Genomic DNA, 25,532 nt, shown 5'->3' on the forward strand with positions numbered 1-25,532 from the left:
TTTTTTTTTTTTTTTTTGAGATGGCATTTCTCTCTGCTGACAGGTTGGAGTGCAGTGGTACAATCTCGTCTCACTGCAACCTCCGCCCCCCGGGTTCAAGCGATTCTCCTGCCTCAGCCTCCTGAGTAGCTGGGATTATAGGTGCGTGCCACCACGCCTGGTTAATTTTTTTTGTATTTTTAGTAGAGATGGGGTTTTAGCATGTTGGTCAGGCTGATCTCAAACTACTGATCTTGTGATCCGACCGCCTCAGCCTCCCAAAGTGCTGGGATTACAGGCATGAGCCACTGCGCCTGGCCTGTTGTGCTTCTTAAAAGCCTTTGAGTCTCCCTGGGATCTGACACTTGCTGGCTCTTCAGCTGTCACTAAGCTGCAACCACCCTGGCCTTTCTTTTTCCTGGCACAAATTCAGCCTGTTCAGGCCTTGCACAGGCCTGGAGCCCTTTGCTTGGGACATTATTCCCCCAGTTCTTGGCATGCAAGATTTCTCCTTGCCATTCTAGTCCCAGCTCAGATATCACCTTTGCATGGCCTTCTCAAGCTGTATGTTCAAAAGTAACCACCTACTCCCTTCCTGGGAGTCATGCTCTACCCCAGCTTGGTTCTACTGTCTTCACAGCACGTAGCACCAGTGCAAAGAATCTTGCTTATGGGCCTTGCTCTCCCTGCCTGCCCAGGAATGGGAGCTGCTCGAGGGTGGGAATCTTATCCTTCTTGTTCACGGCTGTATCCTTAGCACCTAGAACAGGGCCTGACACATGGTAGGCCTCCATAGATGTTGGTGAATGAAGGCTATGCCGCGGAAACTCAAATGGTGTAACGTTTGCCATGGCCCTTTAGAAATTCTCGACTGCAGCCCACATCGGTGGGCTTTTTATTTAAAATATCTAGATTTGGGAGCTGCGTGTTTACTTTCCTAACTCTGTTTTCTCGAGGCTGGTCGTAGCTCAGACTGACAGATGGCAGAGGACAGTGTCTGGGGAGAGGGAACCGGGGTTAGCGTGTAGCTTGGACAGCCCCTCCTTGGGTAAGCTGCTGGTGGCCAGCTGGCTGTGGCCAGCGTTTGCAGAGTCGACTCCCCTCCCACATTGCTTGACCTCACATCTACTTTCCCAGACCTTTGAAACTTTGCCAAGTGGGTTACTGGATGACCGCTTCTGAGGGCTTAGAGATCTTTGGCCCAATTTTCTGATTGGATGTGCAATTTGTAGATGAGAAATGTCCTCATTTCCTGTGACTGGAGAAAAATAATGAAAAGGAAAAAACAGAAAAAGTGGGGCAAAAGCATTTACCCACAGGAGGCAGGGCAAGGTGAAAAGAAGGACTAGCAGAGACCCAGGGCCGAGAGGCAGGACGTTTAAGGGAGTGAGGCTGGAATCATGGCTGTGTGTTTCCTCCAGACCCTCTCCACCGCCCCCGCCACTCCTTTTCCATCCATAGTATTCACCACCAAGCCACACTGCACTTGAGTTCTGGTTGTGTGGGCTGATGAGAAGTTCTGAGGAAGGGGCCCAGGAGCATCTTTTCCAGAAAGGGGAAGTGAAATAATGCCAGGTTCCCTTTTCCTGTTGGTCAGAGCCCCAGGTTGGGCCAGGCCAGCTCCCTCCACCCCTGTTTCCTGGTAGTGGCACTAGGCTGCTGTCTGTGTTATTCATTAACTAGGCACTAATATTTCTGTTTACCCATCTGTCATCCTGCTTTGGGGCAGGGGATTCAGAGGAGCTGTGCAATCATACAGCCACCCGGATGCTTTGGAGCAGGCCCAGCCAGCCACATTTAACTAGTGTTTACTGTGTCGGAAGCACTGTGCAAGAGGCTTGCATGAAGCGTTGGTAGGGAAGGAGAAAGTTTTCTCAAGGAGGATGTGATCTGGCTGCCATTTGAGCATATGTGCTGTGCATGCAGGGATATGTCTGAGCTCATTACAGCATAATAAGAGCCCATTATTAGCATATGTTGCCAAACCCACGTTCAAGATCTTTATTGGTAGCAATGATCCCTGGTAGGAGTGTATATGCCACAGAAATTGGCAAATGCAATAGATCAGGGCTTCCTATCTTCCTATCTATCTATTATCTATCTATCTGTCTGTCTGTCTGTCTATCTATCTATCTATCGATTTATCTATCTATCTGTCTATCTATCTATCTATCATCTATCTATCTGTCTATCTATCTATCTGTCTGTCTGTCTGTCTATCATCTGTCTATCTATCTATCTATCTATCATCTATCTATCGATTTATCTATCTATCTGTCTATCTATCTATCTATCTATCTATTATCTGTCTACTATCTACCTGTGTATATCTATCTATCTATCTATCTATCTATCTATCTATCTATCTATCTATCTATCTATCTGCCTGTCTGTGTGTCTGTCTGTGTGTCTATCTATCTATCTATCTATTATCTGTCTACTGTCTACCTGTGTATATCTATCTATCTATCTATCTGTCTGTGTGTCTGTCTATCTATCTATCTATCTATCTATCTATCTATCTATCTATTATCTGTCTACTATCTACCTGTGTATATCTATCTATCTGTCTGTCTATCTATCTATCTATCTATCTATCTATCTAATCTATTATCTGTCTACTATCTACCTGTGTATATCTATCTATCTATCTAATCTATTATCTGTCTACTACCTACCTGTGTATATCTACCTATCTATCTATCTATCTATCTATCTAATCTAATCTACTATCTGTCTACTACCTACCTGTGTATATCTATCTATCTATCTATCTATCTATCTATCTATCTATCTAATCTATTATCTGTCTACTACCTACCTGTGTATATCTATCTATCTATCTATCTATCTATCTATCTATCTATCTAATCTATTATCTGTCTACCTACCTACGTATCTGTCTATCTAATCTGTCTTGGTTCTGTTTTTCTGGAGAACCCTGACCAATATCCCTACTGATTCTGAAGCCCTGGGGGGCTGAGGACAGTCATCTATGGTTCAGCAAATGCTTCAGGTGATTCCAATATTTGCTTACATTTGAAACCGCTGTTCTAGCCCTGCACTGGCCTTCTCTCTGGCCTTGAGGGATGCTAAGGTTTTCTCTCTCGTCAGAGCCTTTGCATCAGCAATTTCTGTTCCCAGAATGTTCCTGTGGGCCTTTGTATGTCAACTCCCTTTCATTGTTCAGGGCTCAGCTGAACACCAGTAACTTGGGAGATTCAACTTCTGAATGAAGAAGCAGGCCGATGCGTCAGGTAGCTTATTTCCAGGTGATGCAGCAGCTGCTGGCTCAGAGACCACACGTAGAGAACCTCTGGGTTGGAACACTGTGAATGCGGACAGAGTGAAAGAAGGTGAGGTTGAGGAGTTGAGCAGGGGCTTCTAGGTCACGGAAAGGAATTGGTATTCTAAGCGCCTCTAGAAGCCATTTGAGGATTTGAAGCAAGAGAGTGGAGTAATCTGATTTCCATTTTAAGAAGTTCACTCAGGGAGCTGTGCCTACCTGAAGGGAACTGAAGGGAAATGTTTGTTAGGATCAAGGAGACCATGTGCATGAGAGTTAAGAAACCATAGACTACTAGGCAAACACGCAGGGTTTTCATCGGGATAGCAGCTCCCTGAAAAGACGGTGCAAAGTATTTTAGGTCACAGAAAGGAGTTTGAATGAGCTTCTGAGAGCTTCTGGAAGCCAGGTGAAGGTTTGAAGCAAGAGAGTAGAATGATCTTCTAAACCTCCTCAACCTCCGCTTATAGTTTCTCCCATGACCTTGTTTCAGTTCCTTTGTAACTAGTTTCCATTTGTCACACTCTGAAATAACCTTGCTCATCTATTTGTTTACCTGTTCTTTAACTATTTTCCCCTACGAGAATGGAAGCCCAACAGGGAAGATACTTGTCTCTTGTACATTCTGTATCCCCAGATCCTAGAAAAGTATCTGGCCTGGAGTTGGTAATCAATACATATTTGTTGAACAGATGATCGACTGATTTCCCACTGAAGAAATGGGCTGCTATGTCAGGTAACTTGATGGAGGTCAAACGCTTGTAAGTTAGCAGCTACAGCTTCACTTTGAAAGTCTTAGACCAGGTCCAGTGATTGATCTTCTTATAACCCCATGAAAACAAAATGACTTCTTTTTTTTTTTTTTTTAGACGGAGTCTCGCTCTGTTGCTCAGGCTGGAGTGCAGTGCTGCAATCTCGGCTCACTGCAAGCTCCCCCTCCCGGGTTCACGTAATTCTCCTGCTTCAGCATCCTGAGTAGCTGGGATTATAGGTGTGCACCACCACACCTGGCTAATTTTTGTATTTTTAGTAAAGATGGGATTTCACTACGTTGGTCAGGGTGGTCTCGAACTCCTGACCCCGTGATTGGCACGCCTCAGCCTCCCAAAGTGCTGGGATTACAGGCGTGAGCCACCGTGCTCAGCAAAATGCCTTCATTTTGTACTTTCCTGGTTAGTAAGAGAAGTTGTGCCCCTAGAGAACCTGAGTATCACCATGTTGGCCAGGCTTGTCTCGAATTTCTGACCTCATACTATCCACCCGCCTCGGCCTCCCAAAGTACTGGGATCACAGGCATGAGCCACTGCTAAAAATACAAAAATTAGCCGGGCGTGGTGGTGCACGCCTGTAGTCCCAGCTACTCAGGAGGCCAAGGCAGGAGAATTATTTGAACCTGGGAGGTGGAGGTTGCAGTGAGCCGAGATCATGCCATTGCACTACGGGCTGGGTGACAGAGCAAGACTCCATCTCAAAAAAAAAAAAGAACTTGAGAATCATAGAGTTGGAAGATGTTTGGCATTAAACTGATTCAACCCTCATATGTGTGAGTTTCCTCAGTGTCCTAGGATAGATGTTTGCTACCTTCCTGAACATTCCTGGAAATTGAGGAGTGACTTCTTTGCTGAGATAGTCAGTACCATTGAAATGGCCATAACTATTTGAAATGTATCTCTGTGCCTCTTCCACCTGTGGTCTTTGTTCTTTCCTGTGTGGCTACATAGAATGTATCTTCTAGTGGCCGGGCGCAGTGGCTCAAGCCTGTAATCCCAGTACTTTGGGCGGCCAAGACGGGCGGATCACAAGGTCAGGAGATCGAGACCATCCTGGCTAACACGGTGAAACCCCGTCTCTACTAAAAAAATACAAAAAAACTAGCCGGGCGTGGTGGCGGGCGCCTGTAGTCCCAGCTACTCGGGAGGCTGAGGCAGGAGAATGGCGTAAACCCGGGAGGCGGAGCTTGCAGTGAGCTGAGATCTGGCCACTGCACTCCAGCCTGGGCGACAGAACGAGACTCTGTCTCAAAAATTAAAATAATAATAATAATAATAATAATAAAATGTATCTTCTAGCTAGGGATGGTGGTGGACACCTGTAATCCCAGCTACTTGGGAGGCTGAGGCAGGAGAATCGCTTGAACCTGGGAAGTGGAGCTTGCAGTGAGCTGAGATCGTGCCACTGCACTCCAGCCTGGGTGACAGAGTGAAACTCCATCTCAAAAAAAACAAAAACAAAAACAAAAAAACCCAGGAGAATGTGTTGCTCAGTTCTGAACCTGCTGCTGAGTAGACCTAAGTGGAATGAGGGTTACTGAGATAGGAGGCGGAACTCGACCCCAGGGGTGGTGTTCGCACATTGGACTAAATTGAGGACTAGCTAAAACAGGGAAAAGGTGAAGCAGCTTTTCATAAAGCATGCCCACCAGAGTGTCATATTTACTGTGGCTATGGCAACACCTAGGAGTTACCACCCCTTTCCATGGCAATGACCTGGCAACCCAAAAGTGACTACCCTTTCCCTAGAAATTTCTGGGTTAACTGCCCCTTAATATGTGTGCAATTAAAAGTAGGCAAAAATATGACTGCACAACTGCCCTGAGCTGCTACTCTTTGCCTATGGGGTAGCCCTGCTCTGCAGGAGCAGTCACGGAGCTGCAACAGGACTGGAGCTGTAACAGGACTGCTTCAACAAAGCTGTTTTCATTCACCATCGGCTCGCCCTGAATTCTTTCCTGGGCAAAACCAAGAACCCTCATGGGCCAAGCCCCACTTAACACACCTGCCCTGCCTCAGTATCATCAACTTGTCTAGACATGATTTATTTTCTTTTTATTTTTGAGGCAGAGTTTCGCTCTTGTCACCCAGGCTAGACTGCAATAGTGCTATCTCGGCTCACTGCAACCTCCGCCTCCCAGGTTCAAGCAATTCTTTTGCCTCAGCCTCCCAAATAGCTGGGACTACAGGCGCCCGCCACCACGCCCAGCTAATTTTTTGTATTTTTAGTAGAGATGGGGTTTCACCGTGTTGGCCAGGCTGGTCTCAAACTCCTGACCTCATGATCCGCCTGTCTTGGCCTCCCACAGTGCTGGGATTACAGGCGTGAGTCACCGTGCCTGGCCGACATGATTTCTTTTCATGTCATCCAATCAAATTAGCTTTTGTGGCAGCTGTAATATGTCACAGACTCATAGTGCACGTCCAGTCAGCTGAGAATCCCAGATTTTTTCTCATGTTATTACTGCCACGCTATCCGTAGTTGACTATCCACTATGTTATTTCTTTTTTTTTTTTTGAGACAGAGTCTCTCTCTGTTGCCCAGGCTGGAGTGCAGTGGCACGTTCTCAGCTTACTGCAACCTCTGCCTTCCAGGTTCAAGCAATTCCCGTGCCTCAACCTCCCGAGTAGCTGGGATTACAGGTGCCTGCCAACATGCCTGGCTAATTTTTTTATATTTTTAGTAGAGATGGGATTTCGCCATGTTGGCCAGGCTGGTCTCGAACTCCTCACCTCAAGTGATCTGCCCATCTCGGCCTCCCAAAGTGCTGGGATTACAGGCATGAGCCACTATGCCCGGCATTATTTCCATTATTTTTAATGTTTACTTATTATATTTCTAATAAGTGAGGGTACATCTGTGTACGTGGATTTATATCTTAGAACTACTTAATACTCTATGATTTCTCAGCAATTTTATTCATGGAGTCTTATTTTAATCCACAGGATAATCTTGGGAGATATCTAGTATCCTAATCACTATGATTTAGAAATAGAGGCTGGAGGCAGTGGCTTGCTCCAGGCCATCCATTTAGTAAGTGGAATGGACACTGAATTCAGGGTTCTTATGGCACCTGTCCAGTCTTCTTTTGAAGGAGGAAAATAGAAAATGAGCTTTCAGGTTCAGTGGGACTGATAAGGAAATGTTTTCTGGAGAAAGTGAATATTTAGTGGATTTTTGTAAGTGAGGAAGAAGCAAGCACCAGAAGATGGGGGAGGGTTGGGCGCGGTGGCTCACACCTGTAATCCCAACACTTTGGGAGGCCAAGGCAGGAGAATCACTTGAGGCCAGGAGTTCAAGACCAGCTTGGGAAACACCCATCTCTACATAAAATAGAATAAAATAATTAGCTGAGTGTGGTGGTTGCACCTGTAGTCCCATCTACTCAGAAAGCTGAGGCAGGAGGGTGACTTAAGCCCAGGAGTTCGAGGCTGCAGTGAGCCATGATTGTGCCACTGCACTCCAGCCTGGGCAACAGAGTGAGACCCCAACTCTAAAAACCAGCCAACCAACCAACCAACAAACAAAAAACAGGTAGAAGAATGTGGGATTGAGGTGAGGGGGGATGAATAAGCAGGCAAGGTGTTTGAAGAACAAGTTCTTGGACAGATTGGGCTTCTGAGATGAGACAGATTCACGACCCCAGCTGGCCACCTGGGGTGCTTTTCTGAAAAACTCACTTGCTGGGGCCCCACCTGCAAAGACTCTGTCAGTAGTTTGGAGGTGGCTCTCTGTATTATTTTCACATCTCCACCTGTAATTCTGATGTACAGCCTGGGTTGCAAACTACTAGGTTAGGGGCTGGAGGTCATTTAACTAGAGAGAATGGTCTAGGAGTCCTTATTGTGGAAAAATGAGCTAGGCAGGTAGAATTGGAAGGGGAGAGAGGGGACAAAGCAAGGAAAAGAATGGTACAATACGAGTTCTTTGGAGGAAGCACTTTTTTTTGTTTTTGTTTTTGTTTTTTTTTGGAGACGGAGTCTTGCTCTGTCGCCCAGGCTGGAGTGCAGCGGCACGATCTTGGCTCACTGCAACCTCCACCTCCCGGGTTCAAGCGATTCTCCTGCCTCAGCCTCCTGAGTAGCTGGGATCACAGGCACGTGCCACCATGCCCGGCTAATTTTTTTTTTTGCCTTTTTAGTAGAGACAGGGTTTCACCATGTTAGCCAGGCTGGTCTGGAACTCCTGACCTCAGGTGATCCGCCCGCCTCGGCCTCCCAAAGTGCTGGGATTACAGGCATGAGCCACCGTTCCCGGCCAGAAGCATCTTTTTAAATAAAATTTTTAAAATTGAGAAACACGGTCTCACTGTGTTGCCCAGGTGGGTCTCCAACTCTCAGGCTCAAGCGATCCTCCCACCTCAGCCTCCCAAAGTGCTGGGATTACAGACATGAGCCCCTGCACCTGGCCAAGGAAACATTTTGATGGAAAGCTCTGCAGGTTTCTGAGCAGGAGGGTAACATGTTTTAAGTCCCTGTGGCAGACACATGACTGTGAGTCGGAATCACCCCGCATCCTTTCTAAAGCCGGACTCTCTATTCATCCCTCGAAACAGGATTCTGTCAGTGCCCTCACTTCCCTTGCCCACACCACCTCTTTATCTTAAGCTGTTTCTGTAGTTTCAGATGCATCACTTTTCCCCTTTGCTGCTGAATCGGGTTATCTCTCCCATTTTTGCTCTCCCTGTGCTTGCAGCAGTGTTACAAAAATTGTGGACATTCACTTCAGAGTTTTATCATCTTTATTTTCAATTTGCTAGACCAGGTTGCTTTCCCCTGTATGAGGGAGTGCTAATCTCTGATTGCTGGGTACCAAGCCACATCCTGGCCTGTGTGGGGTACTATGGAGGAAGGAGATAAGACCCAGACCTCTGGCAGCTCCCAGTTTAGCAGGGGAGACAAGATAACACGTGAAAACAAACAGAGCACATTGAAAAGGCCACAGGTCAAACCGATGCAGGGAAACCGCTATCATTAAAGATCTAAGCCCTGAGGCCTCCCTGCTCATCTCCAGGCTCAGAACCTTTCTGAGTCTTCTTTGACCTCATTTAGTCTTTCTCTTCCATCTCTTTCCTGTTGGTTTATCTCCAGCATCAACCGCTAGAGCAGTGTCTAGGTGTTGCTTTGAAGCTTGTATCAAGATTTCTCTAGGACTCTCTGCTTCAGCCTGGCCATCCCCAACTACCAACCACATCACAAGGACTGGACTTGTATTAGCTACGCTGCTTCTCCAGCCCGATGGTGCTTCTTCTTTTTTTTTTTTTTTTTTAGATGGAGTCTCGCTCTGTTGCCAGGCTGGAGTGCAGTGGTGCGATCTCAGCTCACTGCAACCTTCGACTCCCAGGTTCAAGCAATTCTCCTGCCTCAGCCTCCTGATTAGCTGGGATTATACGCACGTGCCACCATGCCCAGCTGAGTTATTTGTATTTTTAGTAGAGACAGGGTTTTCCCATGTTGGCTAGGATGGTCTCGGTCTCCTGACCTCAAGTGATCCACCCACCTCAGCCTCCCAAAGTTCTGGGATTACAGGCATGAGCCACCGCGCATGGCCGGTAGCTTCTATACCTAACTAACTACTTCTTCCTGCATCTCTGAGTTATGCTCCTTTGAGTAGGAAAAATCAGTCAGGAAGGGATACCAAGCTGGTGAAAGGCATTTTTTCAAAGTCCCAGTCCTGGGCTGGGTCTGAGGATTTCTGAATCCGGATGGGAGCCTTCCTGCTCCGCCTCTCCCAGGCTTCCCAGCGCCTGTGTAACCCTGGCCATCTCCGAAGGTCCAGGGAAACTGCTACTCCGTAGTGAAGTCCGAACTTGGCATCCCCTCTCCCTGACTCACACCCCTGTCCTCATTTGTCCCCTCTGCTGTGTCTTTGCCTCTGCGTCCCAACATGGAGGAGCCCTGATTCCTTAGCACCTGCAGCCCTCTCCCAAATGCCCTGCGCACCACCGAAGAAGAGAAATAGAAGAGCAAGGGGTCCAGACTGGCGTTGAGTGAACTGAACACCACCGCTATCGACCGCCACCAGGGGCTTTTTCTCTGGTGATACCCCACCAGGTGGGACACGTTGTAAGGTCCGAAGCACACCAGGAAATTGAGCAGCGTCACCACAGCCAGCCCCACGGCTCGGCGCCGTTTCTGGGCCCCCACATGGGGCTGGGAGAGCATGATCCACACAAAACGCCAGTAGCAGAAGATGGTGACCGCCATGGGGATGAAGAAGAGCACCAGGCACAGCTCCAGCCGCACGGGCAGCACCACGTCCAGCTGGTGATCGGTGAAGTTCTCGTAGCAGGTAATTTCATTGCCACTTCTGGCCTGCTCAGTCGTGTTCAAATACTGAACAATGATCACAATGGTGCAGTGACCAAAGGACATACCCCAGGCCACCAGAGCTGCAATCACTCCATACAGAGGCCGGCGGGAGAGCTTGTACTGCACGGGGAAAGCCACGCCCAGGTAGCGCTCAATGCTGATGCCCGCCAGCAGCCACGTGCTGCAGTAGATGCTGCTGTAGAAGCCGAAACTCGTGAGGGCACAGACGATCTCGGGCAGGTACCAGCGGAAGTTCGATGCGGCCTCGATGATCTTGAAGGGCAGCAGCAGCAGCAGGAGGAGGTCCGCCAGCGTCAGGCTGAGCAGGAGGATGTGCACGGGTGCAGGCTGGGGCTGGCGGACCCGCCCCACAAAGGCCCGCAGGGCTAGGAGGTTGGCAGGGAGGCCAGTGAGGAAGATGATGATGTAAGCCATGAGGATCAAGGAGCTCTTCCAGTCTGGCGGCATCCTGGAGGGGAACAAAAAAGGGCGGGGTCAGGGGGTCTCACTCACAGCCTGTGCAGCCAGTTCTTGTTCAGGATGCAGACATCCTCCCCGGCACCGTCCCCTTCCCAGGACAGTGCTTTCTGATGCCACCACGGCTTGCTCACACCACCTGCTCAAACTACCCAGAGCAATTATTGACTTTGCCTTGGGCGGGATATTAAGCAGTAGTGATGATGTTTGCCATCATGTGTCTCTGGGGGAGACCAACCCGTGGCTTCCCAAGGGAATTCCCCCTCCATTTTCCCTAGCCTTTCTCCTCCTATCCTCACAGATACAGGAAGTTACTGTTATCAGTTTCTAACTTTACTCAAGTCCCTGTCTCAGACAGAGACCTGCAGGAGAGAAAGGCATCAGTGTGGGGAGAGAGCTGTAAGACGTGTGTCAGGATAACGAGGCTGTGGGGCCCCAGGCGCTGATGCCCAGTGCCAGCTCTCCACAGGACCCAGGTGCCCAGCCACCAGCCCAGCTTCCTACCTCCCTTCCTCTGTTTTGCAGGGCACAGATTCTTCCCCACCTTGTCCTCCTCTGTCCAACACCAAACTGGGACTCTAGAAAAGGGGAAGCGGGAGCCGGGCGCAGTGGCTCACACCTGTAATCCCAGCACTTTGGGAGGCCGAGGTGGGCAGATCACCTGAGGTCAGGAGTTTGAGACCAGCCTGGCTAACGTGGTGAACCCCATCTCTACTAAAAATACACACGCAAAAAAAATATTAGCTGGGCAAGGTGGTGGGCACCTGTAATCCCAGCTAATTGGTAGGCTGAGGCAGGAACCTGCTTGAACCTGGGAAGCGGAGGTTGCAGTGAGTCAAGATCGTGCCATTGCACTCCATCCTGGGCAGTAAAAGCAAAACTCCATCAAAACAAAACAAAACAAAACCAAAAAAATGGAAAAGGGGAAGCTGAGAGGCTTAGAGGAGGGTGGAGGGGAGGAAGGATGAACCAGCACTAGCCTTAGGAGGAAGGCTTATCCCCAGAAGACCTTAGGGAAATATTCAGAAAAGCCCACAGGCTTCACTGGCCCTTGAGCCTGACATTCTGACCATAAATAGAACTCGTCTTCTTCACAGGGTAACTCAGTTTCCACTTGGGGTGTCACCCTTGCTGGCCCCCAGCCCTGGTCCTGTCCCTCCATCCTCTCTCCAGCCTTGATTTCCTGGCTGTTTCCTTGCTCCTCACACTAGCTCCTGTCTCTGGATATGAGCCTTCCATTTGGTTCTGACATCCTTCCTCCAGTCCCCTAGAACCTTCCCCTCAAATCTGATCCTGGCCTCTCTTCCCAGAGCACAAGTACTACACTAGCTGCCTTGCCTTGTGTTGTTCCGGATAGATGGCTTCTTGGGATTGGTTCTGAAGGGAGGTCTGCAAGCTTCCGGGAGAGAGGAACAGAGCTTTAGCCCCTGCTTCTGTCCATGCTATGCAGGAAAAAATGGTGAGGAACCTGGTTGGTAGGAAGCATTTATACCAGCACCAGCCACGTGACCAGAGAAAGGAAGGTCAGTCTTTAAGCAATATTTCCTCTCAAACCCAAAGGAAAAGCCCAGCATCTTTATTCTCTCGAGAGAATCTTCACTCTTGACTTCCAAATGCAGATTTTTCTGTCCTTAATTCCTGATTAAAATAAAAATTGCCAGGAATTTTTCTTTTTTTACTTCTCAAGTCAGATTATTTTCTCTTCTCAGGCAGTTTCTTCTGTCATTCTGCTCATTCTCAGAAATGAGCTTTCCCTTTTGAGGGTGAGTCTTGCTCTCTCTTAGGCTGGAGTGCAGTGGTGCCATCTCAGCTCACTGCAACATCCGCCTCCTGTGTTCAAGCGATTCTCCTGCCTCAGCTTCCCTGGGATTACAGCCACCTGCCACTACGTCCAGCCAATTTCTGTATTTTTAGTAGAGACGGGGTTTCACCATGTTGGTTGGTCTTGAACTCCTGACCTCAAGTGATCCGCCTGTCATGGCCTCCCAAAGTGCTGGGATTACAGGCGTGAGCCACTGCACCCGGCCCTCCTTCCTTTTCTTCTTCAATTTTTTTTACTTTCTCTATGGTCTCCTGCCCTCTGCCCCCAACACATTTCTTTTGCCCGTCCTGGCCTGCATCTCGTTATGGTAGAAATGGTGTGGGAGTTACAGTTATGCAGATAGATATGGGCTCAAATCCAGGTCCCTTCATTACAACCTTGGGGCAGATCAGTTTCCTGAACTCTAGTTTCTTATAGTCAAGTGAGCATGTGAATTCTGACATCCGAGGACCTCTGCGAGCATTCAGTGAGGTTGTGTATGTAAAGCACTTACTAGATGCCCGTTAGTGTTGCCTCGTCCCAAGCCTGTAACACAGCTTCATAGAGAGTGAGCCGCTTGGTGCAGCCTCCAGAGGCTCAGGGCATGGACGTGCCATCTCTCTTGGGAAAGTGTCAGGAATTCAGGAGGCCCGAGTTCACGTGCCTGTGTGGCTTTTCGTCAGGGAGTGGCACTCAGGCTCCATTCCTTTCCCTGATAAAGTCTCACTGTTTCCCCCTCTCTGACCTCGGTAGCCCCAGGTTAGAAGCTCCTGAAGGTCTCTTTGAAAAGCACACCTGAGGAAGCAAGGATCGTCGGAACGTGTTTTCCTCTTGACCTAGAGAAGTCGAGGGAAGAAGTTTCTGTTCTGCCATCTGTGGCCTGATTCCTGCTCACAGAATCCCCATTCTTTCCCTAGGACATACCTATTTCCTATCGTTTGCCATTCATTCATTCAGTCAGTCAGTCAGTCAGTCATTTATTCTTTTTGTGGTCTATAAGGGTCCAGATATTTTGATATTTATCTTTTCTTTCTCGTCCACTCTACTCTCCTCTGAAGGTGTTCTAGTTCTTTATTTCCTTCCCCCCAGCACACGTCACTTCTCAGATCAACAGGAGAACTAAGAGAGACCGTTCTCTGTTATTGCCACCAAATTTATTTGTGTCATTTCGCTTTTATGATTTTCTATAAACATGCGTGAGGATCTGGATTTAATTGCGGAATCCAGGAAACTCATTGGAAAACAAGTGTTGAGGAGTGGGACTGCCTCTCTGTCTCTGCCCGTCCTTCTCCCCCCCACCTCCTGCCTTTCGCCGTCACTATCCTGTGTCCCCCTGTGGAAGATGCCCCAGCGAAACCCCCTCTCCGTGTTCACAGCAGTTATGAAGGGAGCATCACCAAGGAAGCTTTCAGTCTCACAGTTCACGATGTCCACCTACGTCACAGGAAAAGGAAATCCAACCTCTCAGACAGAGTTCAAGGGGGCAAACTTTCACAAGAACAATATCCTTCACAGTTCCTTCCAAGTGCAGTTTTCTCTCGCCATCTTTACAATGCGGCTTGCCATCACAGGAAGTTGGATCCATTGTTTAAAGTTCTATGTAATCACTTCCTCCACATTCTTATTTCTCACTCGCCCCTCAGTCCACCCTAATCCGTGTTCTGTGCCTATTTTCCATGGGATCGTCTCTTCCTAATGTTAGCAGTGACCTCCATGTTTCCAAATTCAGTGGACTTATTTTTTTCTTATTTTATTAGCATTCAACACAATATCCACGCCCTTCTGGAAACATCCTCTTTTCACGAATTCTGATATGTTATGCTGCTGGCTTCCTTCTCTTTCCTTTGGTCACTTCTCGTACCTCTTTGCTAGCTCACCATTCCCCTACTCATCCCTGAAATGGTGACTTCCTTCAAGCTTGGTTCCGGGTTCTTTCCTGTTCTCACCTGTGCTCTCCTGCTAGTCGACTGCGTCTGTTTCCGTAGTTCCAGTTACCACCTTCATGACACCCCTGGTTTGAATCTCCGTCCTAGGTTTCTATGAGCTTCACATGTACACGCCCAACTGCCTAGTTGACACTGCCATTTGGGTGTTTCACAGGCATCCCAAGTCAAATGTGTCCAGACCTGGCCTTAGATCTTCCCTAACAAATTTGGCCTTCATCCACCCTTCCGTGTCTTAGGGCATTTCTGAGAATCTCGCTCTGTTGCCCAGGCTGGAGTACAGTGGTGCATGATCTCGGCTCACTGTCACCTCTGCCTCCCGGGTTCAAGCAGTTCTCATGCCTCAGCCTCCCGGGTAGCTGGGATTACAGGCATGCACCACCACACCCGGCTAATTTTTGTATTTTTAGTAGAGACAGGATTTCACCATATTGGTCAGGCTGGTCTCGAACTCCTGACCTCAAGTGATTGGCCCACCTCGGCCTCCCAAAGTTCTGTGATTACAGGCGTGAGCCACTGAGCCTGGCCTAGAGTCAGTCTTAAAGTGAATCTCGATACTATCTTCTTCCTTATCCCTAGAATGCAGTCTGATGTACTCCCTAAATGCTTATGGATTCCAAATATGAATCCATCCATCCGTCTCCATCTCCATCATCCCATCTCAGTGCCATCATCCCTACCAGGATTTTAGCAGGGCCCTGACTCACTTCCTCTCATCCATCAGCTTCCCGGGCAGTCAGTTCTCCATTCTGTGTTAGTGGAATGGTTTTAAAAATGTCAATCCAATTATACCACCTTCTTGTCCTTTCAGAGACTTCTCACTGCTTTTAGGAGAAATATCAACGTCCTTAACAAGGCCTGCCTGGCATGGCCCTTGCCAGCTTCCACTCACATCACTCTTCTCCCTCTTTGCTGTCTGGGCAGGGCCATTTTCCACTTCTGTGAATGTGTCATGTTTTCCATCTGCCACGGGGAGCTTCAACCAGCCCCTGCCTGGTACGTCTTTCTTTCTTTTACCCATTCCAACGTTCCCAGTTAATTTGTAGCTTTCTTTCAGATAACCACTTACTTCCTTAAGAAAGCCCTGCCTGGCTGGGCACAGTGGCTCACGCCTGTAATCCCAGCACTTTGGGAGGCTGAGGCAGGTGGATTACCTGAGGTCAGGAGTTCGAGACCAGTTTGGCCAACATGACGAAATTCCGTCTCTACTAAAAATACGAAAATTAGCCAGGCATAGTGGTGCACGCCTGTAATCCCAGCTAGTCAGGAGGTTGAGGCCGGAGAATCACTTGAACCCAGGAGGCGGAGGTTGCAGTGAGCCGAGATTGCGCCACTGCATTCCAGCCTGGGAGATAGAGCAAGACACTGTCTCAAACAAACAAACAAACAAACAAACAAACAAACAAAAAAGGCCCTGACCTCCTAGATTGTGATTCCCCTCTTACAGGTTCTTATAGCATCTTTTCTATTGCTGAGTAGTATTCTGTTTTAAGGATATTTCACATTTTATTCATCCATTAATCTGTTGATGGATATTTGGTTGGTTTGGGTTTTGTTTTTTTTTTTAAAGTTTTTGGCTAGTATGAATACAGCTGTTAAGAACATTGTTATTTAGGTCTGTGTGTGGAAATGTTTTCAGTGCTGTTGGGCAAATACCTGGCAGTGTATTGGCCAGGTGATATGGTAAACCTTTTATTAACTTTTTAAGAAACGACCAGTTTTCCAAAGTAGCTGTGCCATGTTGCATTCCCACCAGGAGCCTATGAGCATTTCAGTTGCTCCACATCCTTGCCAACACTTGACATTTGCTAGTTTTTAATTGTAGGCATTTTAATAAGTATGCCATGGTATCTTGTTGTGGTCCTTTTTTTTTTTTTTTTTTTTTTGGAGACAGAGTCTTGATCTGTCACCCAGACTGGAGTGCAGTGGTACCATCTCCACTCACTGCAACCTTCACCTCCCGGGTTCAAGCCATTTTCATGCCTCAGCCTTCTGAGTAGCTGGAATTACAGACACGTGCCACCACGCCTGGCTAATTTTTGTATTTTTAATAGAGATGGGGGTTTGCCATGTTGGCCAGGCTGGTCTTGAACTCCTGACCTCAGGTGATCTGCCTGCCTCGGCTGCCCAAAGTGCTCAGATTACAGGCGTGAAACATCGTACTTGGCCTTTGTTGTGGTCTTAATTTGTATTTGCTTGATGATTATTGGTGTTAAGCATTTTTTCAAGTACTTATGAGTCATTTGCATACCTTCTTTTGTGAAAAAGAAGTGGGCCTGCTTAAATATGTTGCTCATTTAAAAGATTTTAGGCTGGGCATGGTGGCTCACACCTGTAATCCTAGCACTTTGGTAGGCTGAAGTGGGCCGATTGCTTGAGGTCAGGAGTTTCAGACCAGCCTGGCCGACATAGTGAAACCTCATCTCTACTAAAAATACAAAATTTAGCTGGGCATGGTGGTGTGCACCTGTAAGCCCAGCTACTAGGGAAGCTGAGGCAGGAGAATCGCTTGAACCCGGGAGGCAGAGGTTGCAGTGAGTCAAGATCGCACCAGTGCACTCCAGCCTGGGTGACAGACTGAAACTCTGTCTCAAAAAAAAAAAAAAAAAAAAAAAAAATTGGATTGTTTTTCATATAGTTGAGTTCTGAGAGTTCTTTAGTATATTCTGGGTACTAGTCATTTGTCAGATGTATATATTACAAATATTTTCTGCCATTCTGTGACTTTTCTCTTCTTCTTTTAATTTTTTTTTTTTTTTTTTTTTAAGACAGAGTTTCACTTTGCTGCCCAGGCTGGAGTGCAGTGGCTTGATCACAGCTCATTGCAGCCTTGACCTCCCAGGCTCAGGTGATCCTTCCGCCTCAGCCCTCCAAGTAGCTGGGACTGCAGGCACCTGCCACCATGCCTGACTAGTTATTGTATTTTTTGTTGAGATGTGGTTTTGCCATTTTGCCCAAGCTGGCCTCGACCTCCTGAGCTCAAGCAGTCTGCCCACCTCGGCCTCCCAAAGTGCTGGGATAACAGGCATGAGCCACTGTGCCTGGACTTCATTTTCTTAATTGTCTCTTGAAAAGCAAAAAAGTTTTACATTTTGATAAGGTCTAATTTATCTAGTTTTTCTTCTATGGTTTGCGCTTTTATGTCCTAAGAAGCTTTTACCTCCTTATCCAATTATTCCAGATTTTCCTCTCCCTGTTGAATTACCTTGGCACCTGTACTGAAAACCCATTGGTTGTATATGTGTGGCACTATTTCTGAACTCTCTATTCTTCTCTAGTGAACTCTGTGTCTTGCCTTTCATCATTTGCACACAGTCTTTTTAAATTCTATTTATTTTTATTATTTTTTAAAATTTTTATTTTTAGACGGAGTCTTGCTCTGTCTCCCAGGCTACAGTGCAGTGGCGCGATCTCGGCTCACTGAACCCTTCTCCTCCCGGGTTCAAGCAATTCTTCTGTCTCAGCCTCCTGGGTAGCTGGGATTACAGGCATTCACCACCATGCCCGGCTACTTTTTGTATTTGTAGTAGAGACAGGGTTTTGCCATGTTGGCCAGGCGAGTCTCGAACTCCTGACCTCAAGTCATCCATGTGCCTTGGCCTCCTGAAGTGCTGGGATTACAGGCATGAGCCACTGTGCTCAGCCTGCACACAGTCTTGATTACTATAGTTTCATAGTAAGTCTTGAAATAGGGTAAATCCTCCAACTTCCTTCTTTTCTAAATTTGCTGTGGCTATTCTGGGTCATTTGCATGTTCATATAAATATTACAATCAATTTCTACAGAAAAGCCTGCTAGAATTTTGACTGGGCTCACACTGAATCCATAGATCAATTTGGGACCATCAACACTAGACATCTCTCTCCATTTATTTAGGTCTTTAATTCCTCTCAGCAATGCTTTCTAGTTGTCAGCATAGAAGTTTCACGTGGTTCTAAATATTTTGGAGGCCGCTGTAAATTTAATTTTTTTAGAGTTTATTTTCTCATTGTTTGTTGCTCTCATAGCATCTTCTACTCTTCCTTCCTATGTCCCACGTCTCAGTTTATTATAATGTGTTCATTAGCATGAGGATTTGCATTAAGATGGATGTGAAGTCTACATCCCCTTATGAGACTGTTCACAAAGGCAGGGAACACAGCTGCTTTGCTCACCATTGCATCCCCAGGCAGGGCCTGGCGTGGAGCCTGGTACGTGTTAGGCCCTTAGTAACAATTTCCTGGATGAGAGTGGAGGATAGATGGACGAGAACGGCTTCAGAATGGAGGTAAGTCCGTTTCAAAAGCTCAGGGGACACTTGTCCTCAGATGCCTCATTTATCTTTTCCTGGGACCTGTTAAGATATCCTGGATGTGTAATCACTTGAGAACTGTCTTGTGGTTTAACGGACTTGCAGCAAAAGTCGCAGGGACTTTTTCCTCGTGGTCAGCACTGACGATCCAGGCTATATACCTTTCTTTTTTTTTCTTTTTTTTTTTTTTTTGAGATGGAGTCTTGCTCTGTCATCCAGGCTGGAATGCAATGGCACGATCTTGGCTCATTGCAACCTGGGTTCTCTCTGCCTCCTGCGTTCAATTGATTCTCCTGTCTCAGCCTCCTGACTAGCTGGGACTACAGGTGCCTGTCACCACGCCTGGCTAATTTTTGTATTTTTAGTAGAGACAGGGTTTCACCATGTTGGCCAGGCTGGTCTTGAACTCCTGACCTCAGGTAAACCGCCTGCCTCGGCCTCTCAAAGTGCTGGGATTACAGGCGTCAGCCACTGCACCTGGACCCATTTGCATTTTTCGACCATGATATTTCCAATGCTTGGTACAGATCCTGGCACATTCTAGGAGGTGGATATATATTTGTTGAATGAATGAATGAAACAATTGCCAGCCTCCCAAATGCTAGGATTACAAGTGTGAGCCACTGTACCCAGCCTTAAGACTCCATTTTTGAGCAGTGGGAAGTCATTTAGGGGCATACGAGGGGAATGATGTGATGTGATGTATGATTCTAGAAGATCAAGCCTGATACTGTGTGAAGAATGGTCCCTAGAACAGAACTGGAAGCAGAGGGTGTTGCAGTCACCAGGGGTTGAGGGATTGAGGATGGCATGGATTAGGGAGAATGTGCACCCGGGGCAGAGAAGATCACTTGGGATTTGAGATATGTAACTTTGTTTTATTATTATTATTTTTAAATGTTTTTATTATTTTTATTTTTGGTAGAGATGGGGTCTTGTTATGTTGCCCAGGCTGGTCTCAAATTCCTGGCCTCAAGCCATCCTCTCACCTCAGCTTCCCAAAGTTCTGGGATTACAGGCGTGAACCACCATGTCTGGGCTGATTATTATAATTTTTAGAGATGGGGGGGTCTCGCTCTGTCACTCAGGCTGGAGTGCAGTGGTGTGATCATAGCTCACTCCAGCCTTGACCTCCTGGGCTCAAGCAGTCCTCCCACCTCGGTCTCCCAAGTAGCTGAGACTACAGGCTTGGCCACCACACTCAGCTAATTTTTTGTAGAGACAGAGTCTTGCTGTGTTTCTCAGGCTGGTCTCAAACACCTGGCCTCAAGCGATCCTCTTGCTTTGGCCTCCCAAACTGTTGGGATTACAGGTGTGATCACTGTACCCAGCATGCGATATGAAATAAATGACAATTAATAAGGAAGTACAGGATGCCAGAGAGAAATGGAACTCTCCTAGGGGCGAAGAGGGAAGGTGAGTCTAGACCAGCACGTGGTGATGGACTTTGAGACGTCATGGCTCCTGTGCCCGTGCAGTTCACCCGACTTCATTTGTGTATCACCCTTTTTGTGCCCTGCAGAGGCCTCACCAGAGGAGCTCACCCACTGTGAAGGTAAGAGTTTATGCCCAACCCCCTCAGTGCATCTTCTTTTTTAGTTGTCACTTATGCAGCCTCCCCTGTCACTTGTCATAGGGTCCTTCACTTCCGTAGTCCCTACATAGCCCATCGCCTGGCTGGTTCATTGCTGAAGAAGAAAATTAAAAGGAGCGTCTTGAGGCTAGCTTCTTGGGAGAACTCTGCAGACTCTGTCTCTGTGGCCTCTGTGGTTGTTCCCACCCACTGCCGGTAGCCATACCCCAACCTCTGTCTGCAGAGACCTTTCCTTCCTCCACTCTCTGTCCACCTGAGTCCTTTTTATCAGACTTCACCCCTGTCAAATCATACCAGCTGTGATGGCCAAATGATGGTCCCCGCAAAAGAGACCCATGTCCTAATCCCTGGAACCCGTGAAGACTACTTTTCATGGGCAAAAAGGACTTTGCAGTTGGGATTAAGAAGCTTGAGATGGGGAGGTCATTTTGGACTATCTGAGATGGCCCTAAACATAATCACAAAAAGAAGGAGGCAGAGCCGGGCACGTTGGCCCACACCTGTGTTCCCAGCACTTTCAGAGGCCAAGGCAGGCAGACCACTTAAGGCCAGGAGTTCGAGACCAGCCTGGCCAATATGGCAAAACCCCGTCTCGCCTCTACTAAAAATCCAAAAACTTAGCCTGCCATGGAGGTGTGCATCTGTAATCCCAGCCATTCCGGAGGCTGAGGCAGGAGAATCACTTGAACATGGGAGGTGGAGGCTGCAGTGAGCGGAGATCGTACTGCAGCACTCCAGCCTGGGCAGCACAGTGATACTCCATCTCAAAAAAAAAAAAAAAAAAAAGAAGAAGAAGAATCTTTAGATGGGGAGATCATCTTGGACTATCTGAGATGGCCCTAAATGTAATCACGAAAAGAAGGAGGTAGAGGGAGAAATCAGGCAGAAAGGGAGAAGATGCTGTGATCACGGAGGACCGCAGTGATGCGGCTGCAAGCCAGCGCCCACCAGAAGCTGGAAGAGGCAAAGGATGGATTTTCTCAAGAGCCTCCAGAGAAATGGGATCCTGCTGATACCTGTGTTCCATCCCAGCAGGATCCGGCTGGAGTCACCCCGAAAAGCTGTGGCAAGGGAGTTTCTGCCAAGGAGTTCCCCAAACCATCCCAACATGGGGCCAGAGGGGTTCCCAAAGAAAGAAGCACCAAACGCCAGGGTGATTAGTGCAAAGCATTTCGGAGGGGAATTTGCAGAGTGGGCTTCAGCATCCTGGACACTGAGAGAAAAGGGAGGGGGCAGGGAAGGGGTTTGCATGAGGGTTTAAGGAATTTGGCCCAGGGCCAGGGCTGGTTTCTTTCAGTGTCTTGGGCAACAACCTAAAGACCTTTATCAGTGCCTGGGAATGTTCAAACTCTGGCTTGGGTTCAAGTCTGCAGAGAAAACACGCAGCTGGCTGTGTCGCAGGTTGGTCAAGGCACTCTGCTTCTTGGTCAGGATGGAGAAAAAAGGAGGGAAAGTTAGGAGACCCTGCACCTTGATTTCAGCCCCGTGACACTGGTTTTGGATTTCTGGTCTTCAGTACTGTGAGAGAAAAAATTGCTGTTATGTTAAGCCACCAAGTTTGCGGCAATTCATTACAACAGACAGAGGACATAGCAGACATAGCAGCCAACATTTATTGTATTGTATCACATTGTGTATCCAGTGCCACGCAAAGAGCTTTGCAAAGATGAACTCACGTAAACCTTAAAACATCCTAGGAAGTTACACACTCATCCCCTTTAATGGACGAGGAAGCTGAAGTATGTAGAGATAATAAGTGATTTGCCTGGAGTCATGTATCTGGTGGATGGAGGAACTGAACTCTGAACTAAGAAGTCCATGGCCGGCCGGGCGCGGTGGCTCAAGCCTGTAATCCCAGCACTTTGGGAGGCCGAGGCGGGTGGATCACGAGGTCAGGAGATCGAGACCATCCTGGCTAACATGGTGAAACCCCGTCTCTACTAAAAATACAAAAAACTAGCCGGGCGTGGTGGCGGGCGCCTGTAGTCCCAGCTACTCGGAGGCTGAGGCAGGAGAATGGCGTGAACCTGGGAGGCGGAGCTTGCAGTGAGCCGAGATCGCGCCACTGCACTCCAGCCTGGGTGACACAGCGCGAGACTCCGTCTCAAAAAAAAAAAAAAAAAAAAAAAAAAAAAGAAGTCCATGGCCTTTTTTTATTTTTTATTTTTTTAGACAGGGTCTCGCTCTCTTGCCCAGGCTGGAGTGCCGGGGCACAATCATGGCTTACTGAAACCTCTGCCTCCCACGCTCAAGTGATTCCCCCGCCTCAGCCTCTGGAGTAGCTGGAATTACAGGTGCATACCACCACGCCTGGCTAACTTTGTTTTGTTTTGTTTTTCTTTTTTTTTTTAAAGACAGGGTCTCACTGTGTCACCCAGGCTGGAGTACAGTGGCACCATCTCGGCTCACTGAAACCTCCAACTTCAGAAATCTTCCCACCTCAGCCTCCCGAGTAGCTGGGATTACAGGCGTGCGCCACCACGCCTGACTAATGTTTGTATTTTTTGTAGAGACAGGGTTTCACCATGTGCCCAGGCTGGTCTTGAACTTCTGGACTCAAGTGATCTGCACACCTCGGCCTTCCAGAGTGTGGGGATTACAGGCGCGAGCCCCTGTACCCGGCTGGAGTCCATGGTCTTTACCACCACACTACACTTGCCACTGTACTGTGAGGGCCCGGGTTAGACCCTACTTCCTTGGCAGCCCCTGGAAGTCCTGTGCATCCAACAGAGGAGGACATTGGGGACAGGTCAGGGTGTGAGATGGTGTCACTTGCTTCCTGCAGGGTGGGTCTGTGTGGTCACCAGGCTTCTTGCCAGTGGCCTTCACTCTTTCCCTGAAACCATGAAGGAATAACCTTCAACCCCAGACCCCCAAGACCCAGGCAACTCCCAGCCTTCCACATGTCCTTGTTCCTGCCATAGGCCCAGATCCCAGATGCTGCGATCTGTCGTCAGTCCCCACTCCCTGTCTGTAAACATTCTGGATACACAGGAAGTAGAGGGAAGATTCTATTTACTGTTTCTGTCCACCGTTTACCAAGTTGTTTAGCTTTCATGGTTTCCATGAATGTTTACAAGACTCTGGATTTGGCCGGGCGCGGTGGCTCAAGCCTGTAATCCCAGCACTTTGGGAGGCCTAGACGGGCGGATCACAAGGTCAGGAGATCGAGACCATCCTGGCTAACCCGGTGAAACCCCGTCTCTACTAAAAAATACAAAAAACTAGCCGGGCGAGGTGGCGGGCGCCTGTAGTCCCAGCTACTCTGGAGGCTGAGGCAGGAGAATGGCGTGAACCCGGGAGGCGGAGCTTGCAGTGAGCTGAGATCCGGCCACTGCACTCCAGCCTGGGCGACAGAGCGAGACTCCGTCTCAAAAAAAAAGACTCTGGATTTGATTGTGAAACAGAATGAAGAACTTGGGAGAAGGAATGTTTATTTCAGGAATCCTGGAGAGGTTGCCTGACATTTTCCTCCTTCCCCGAGACCCCTTCTCCATCTGCTGTCCAAGCAGAGGTGACCACTGGACTAGGCACGGGGCTAAAAAGCCCTCCCACTGCCGCTTCGAGGCCAGACCATTGGGTAGTTTGCATGGGTTCACACCACCCTTGGTAAAGGCCAGAAGGCCGCTGGTCGTTTCCTTGGGCTGCCTTTCAGTGCTGACCCTGAGCAAGGGAGGAGAGGCAGCGGAGTGTCTGGAGGCAGAAACTTGCAGTCAGGTACTGGCTGATCCTGCAAAAGGCACACCAGATGGGGGGCAAAACTGGTTGCTCTGTGTTCCTCTCCCCAGTCCGACCTTGTCTCTGTTTTCCTCCATTACCTGCTTCTGCCACATACATGACTCATCTTCCCCTCAGAGTTGTGGTATCGCTGGAGTCACCAGGGTTTCTGTCTACTTTGCAGAATCTTAAGAAACTTAAGTTAGACCGCGGATTTTCAGGAAGTGCCGGGAGGATATCAGAAACTCCCGGGTGTCGCAGCAGGGGAGATGGCAGCACATTTGAAAATGCTTGGAAATTTCCCGAGAGAGAGAGAGAAAAGCCCTGGTTTTCTTAATGCAAACCAGAAAGTAAAGTTTCTGTTTATCAGAAGTGGGAGGTGGTTAAAAATAGATTGAGAAACAGTGATGCAGTGGACGTAACACTGTCAGACCCGCTCTCAGGAAAGTTGACGTGAACCGAGATCCTCTTCATGTTGAGCCATCTTCCCTGAGCCCTCTCCACTGCCAGGAGACTTCAGATTCCACAGGAAGCAATGAAGGCTGCTATCAGGAGAAGGTGGGAGGGGAGCATGTAGTCTTAATTTTGGGAGTGTCTTGGGGATCCCTTCCCCCACTTTTTTTTTCCTTGAGCCCTTGCTACACGATGATATGAAGCCACAGTGAATTAGCATCCAGAAGCCCCCTTCTGTCTCTAGAAGTCTTTGCCATTTATGAAGATAAAAGCCTTATATCTCATTTGAGGACTGTCAGATGTGCCCAGATAACAGAGACTTAAACACGTAGAGATTTATTTTTCTCATGGGACATGAAGGAATTAGGGAGCCCACGTCCAGGGCTGCTGCTCAGGATCCCTCATCCGTCCACATCCTGGGGTCCTCTGGCTGTCTCTCACTATCCCCAGATCTTGGCTTTCGCTTCATGGTCATAAGAAGCATCTACATTCTGAGCAGAAAAATGGGGCAGGGAGGACAGAGAGCAAAAGATGTATGAGAGAGGGATCGATCCCTTTTTCAAGCAGGAAAATGACAGCTTTTCTAGGTGCAGTGGCTCACGCCTGTAATTCCAGCACTTTGAGAGGCCGAGGCAAGAGGATTGCTTGAGGCCAGGGGTTCAAGACCTGCCTGGGCAACAGAGTGAGACCCCCGCATTTCCACACATACACACACAAAAAATCTAGCTGGGTGTGGTGGTGCACTCCTGTAGTCCCAACCACTTGGGAGGCTGAGGTGGGAGGATCGCTTGAGCCTGGGAATGGGAGGCTGCAGTGAGCTGTGATGGCACCACTGCACTCCAACCTGGGCGACAGAGCGAGACCTTGTCTCTAAAAAAGGAAAAAAAGAAAATGATAGCTCTTCTGGAA

At 48.2% G+C, this 25,532-nt stretch overlaps 1 protein-coding gene across 1 annotated transcript; it reads right to left on the reverse strand.

Annotated features, from left to right (window-relative positions):
• Window positions 1–8,759: 8,759 nt before the first annotated feature.
• On the reverse strand, window positions 8,760–10,924 carry FFAR2 (free fatty acid receptor 2). The gene has a single exon (XM_025368580.1). It carries the CDS (start codon window positions 10,813–10,815, stop codon window positions 9,823–9,825), a length of 993 nt encoding a protein of 330 aa, XP_025224365.1. The 5' UTR covers window positions 10,816–10,924; the 3' UTR covers window positions 8,760–9,822.
• Between the last annotated feature and the right edge of the window lie 14,608 nt (window positions 10,925–25,532).

Source organism: Theropithecus gelada, chromosome 19 (assembly GCF_003255815.1).
Source record: "Theropithecus gelada isolate Dixy chromosome 19, Tgel_1.0, whole genome shotgun sequence".
In the NCBI taxonomy this organism is placed as follows: Eukaryota; Metazoa; Chordata; class Mammalia; order Primates; family Cercopithecidae; genus Theropithecus; species Theropithecus gelada.

Excerpts from the sequence above, each read along its gene's own strand:
- FFAR2 (XM_025368580.1), bottom strand. The coding sequence starts at position 10,815 with ATGCCGCCAGACTGGAAGAGCTCCTTGATCCTCATGGCTTACATCATC.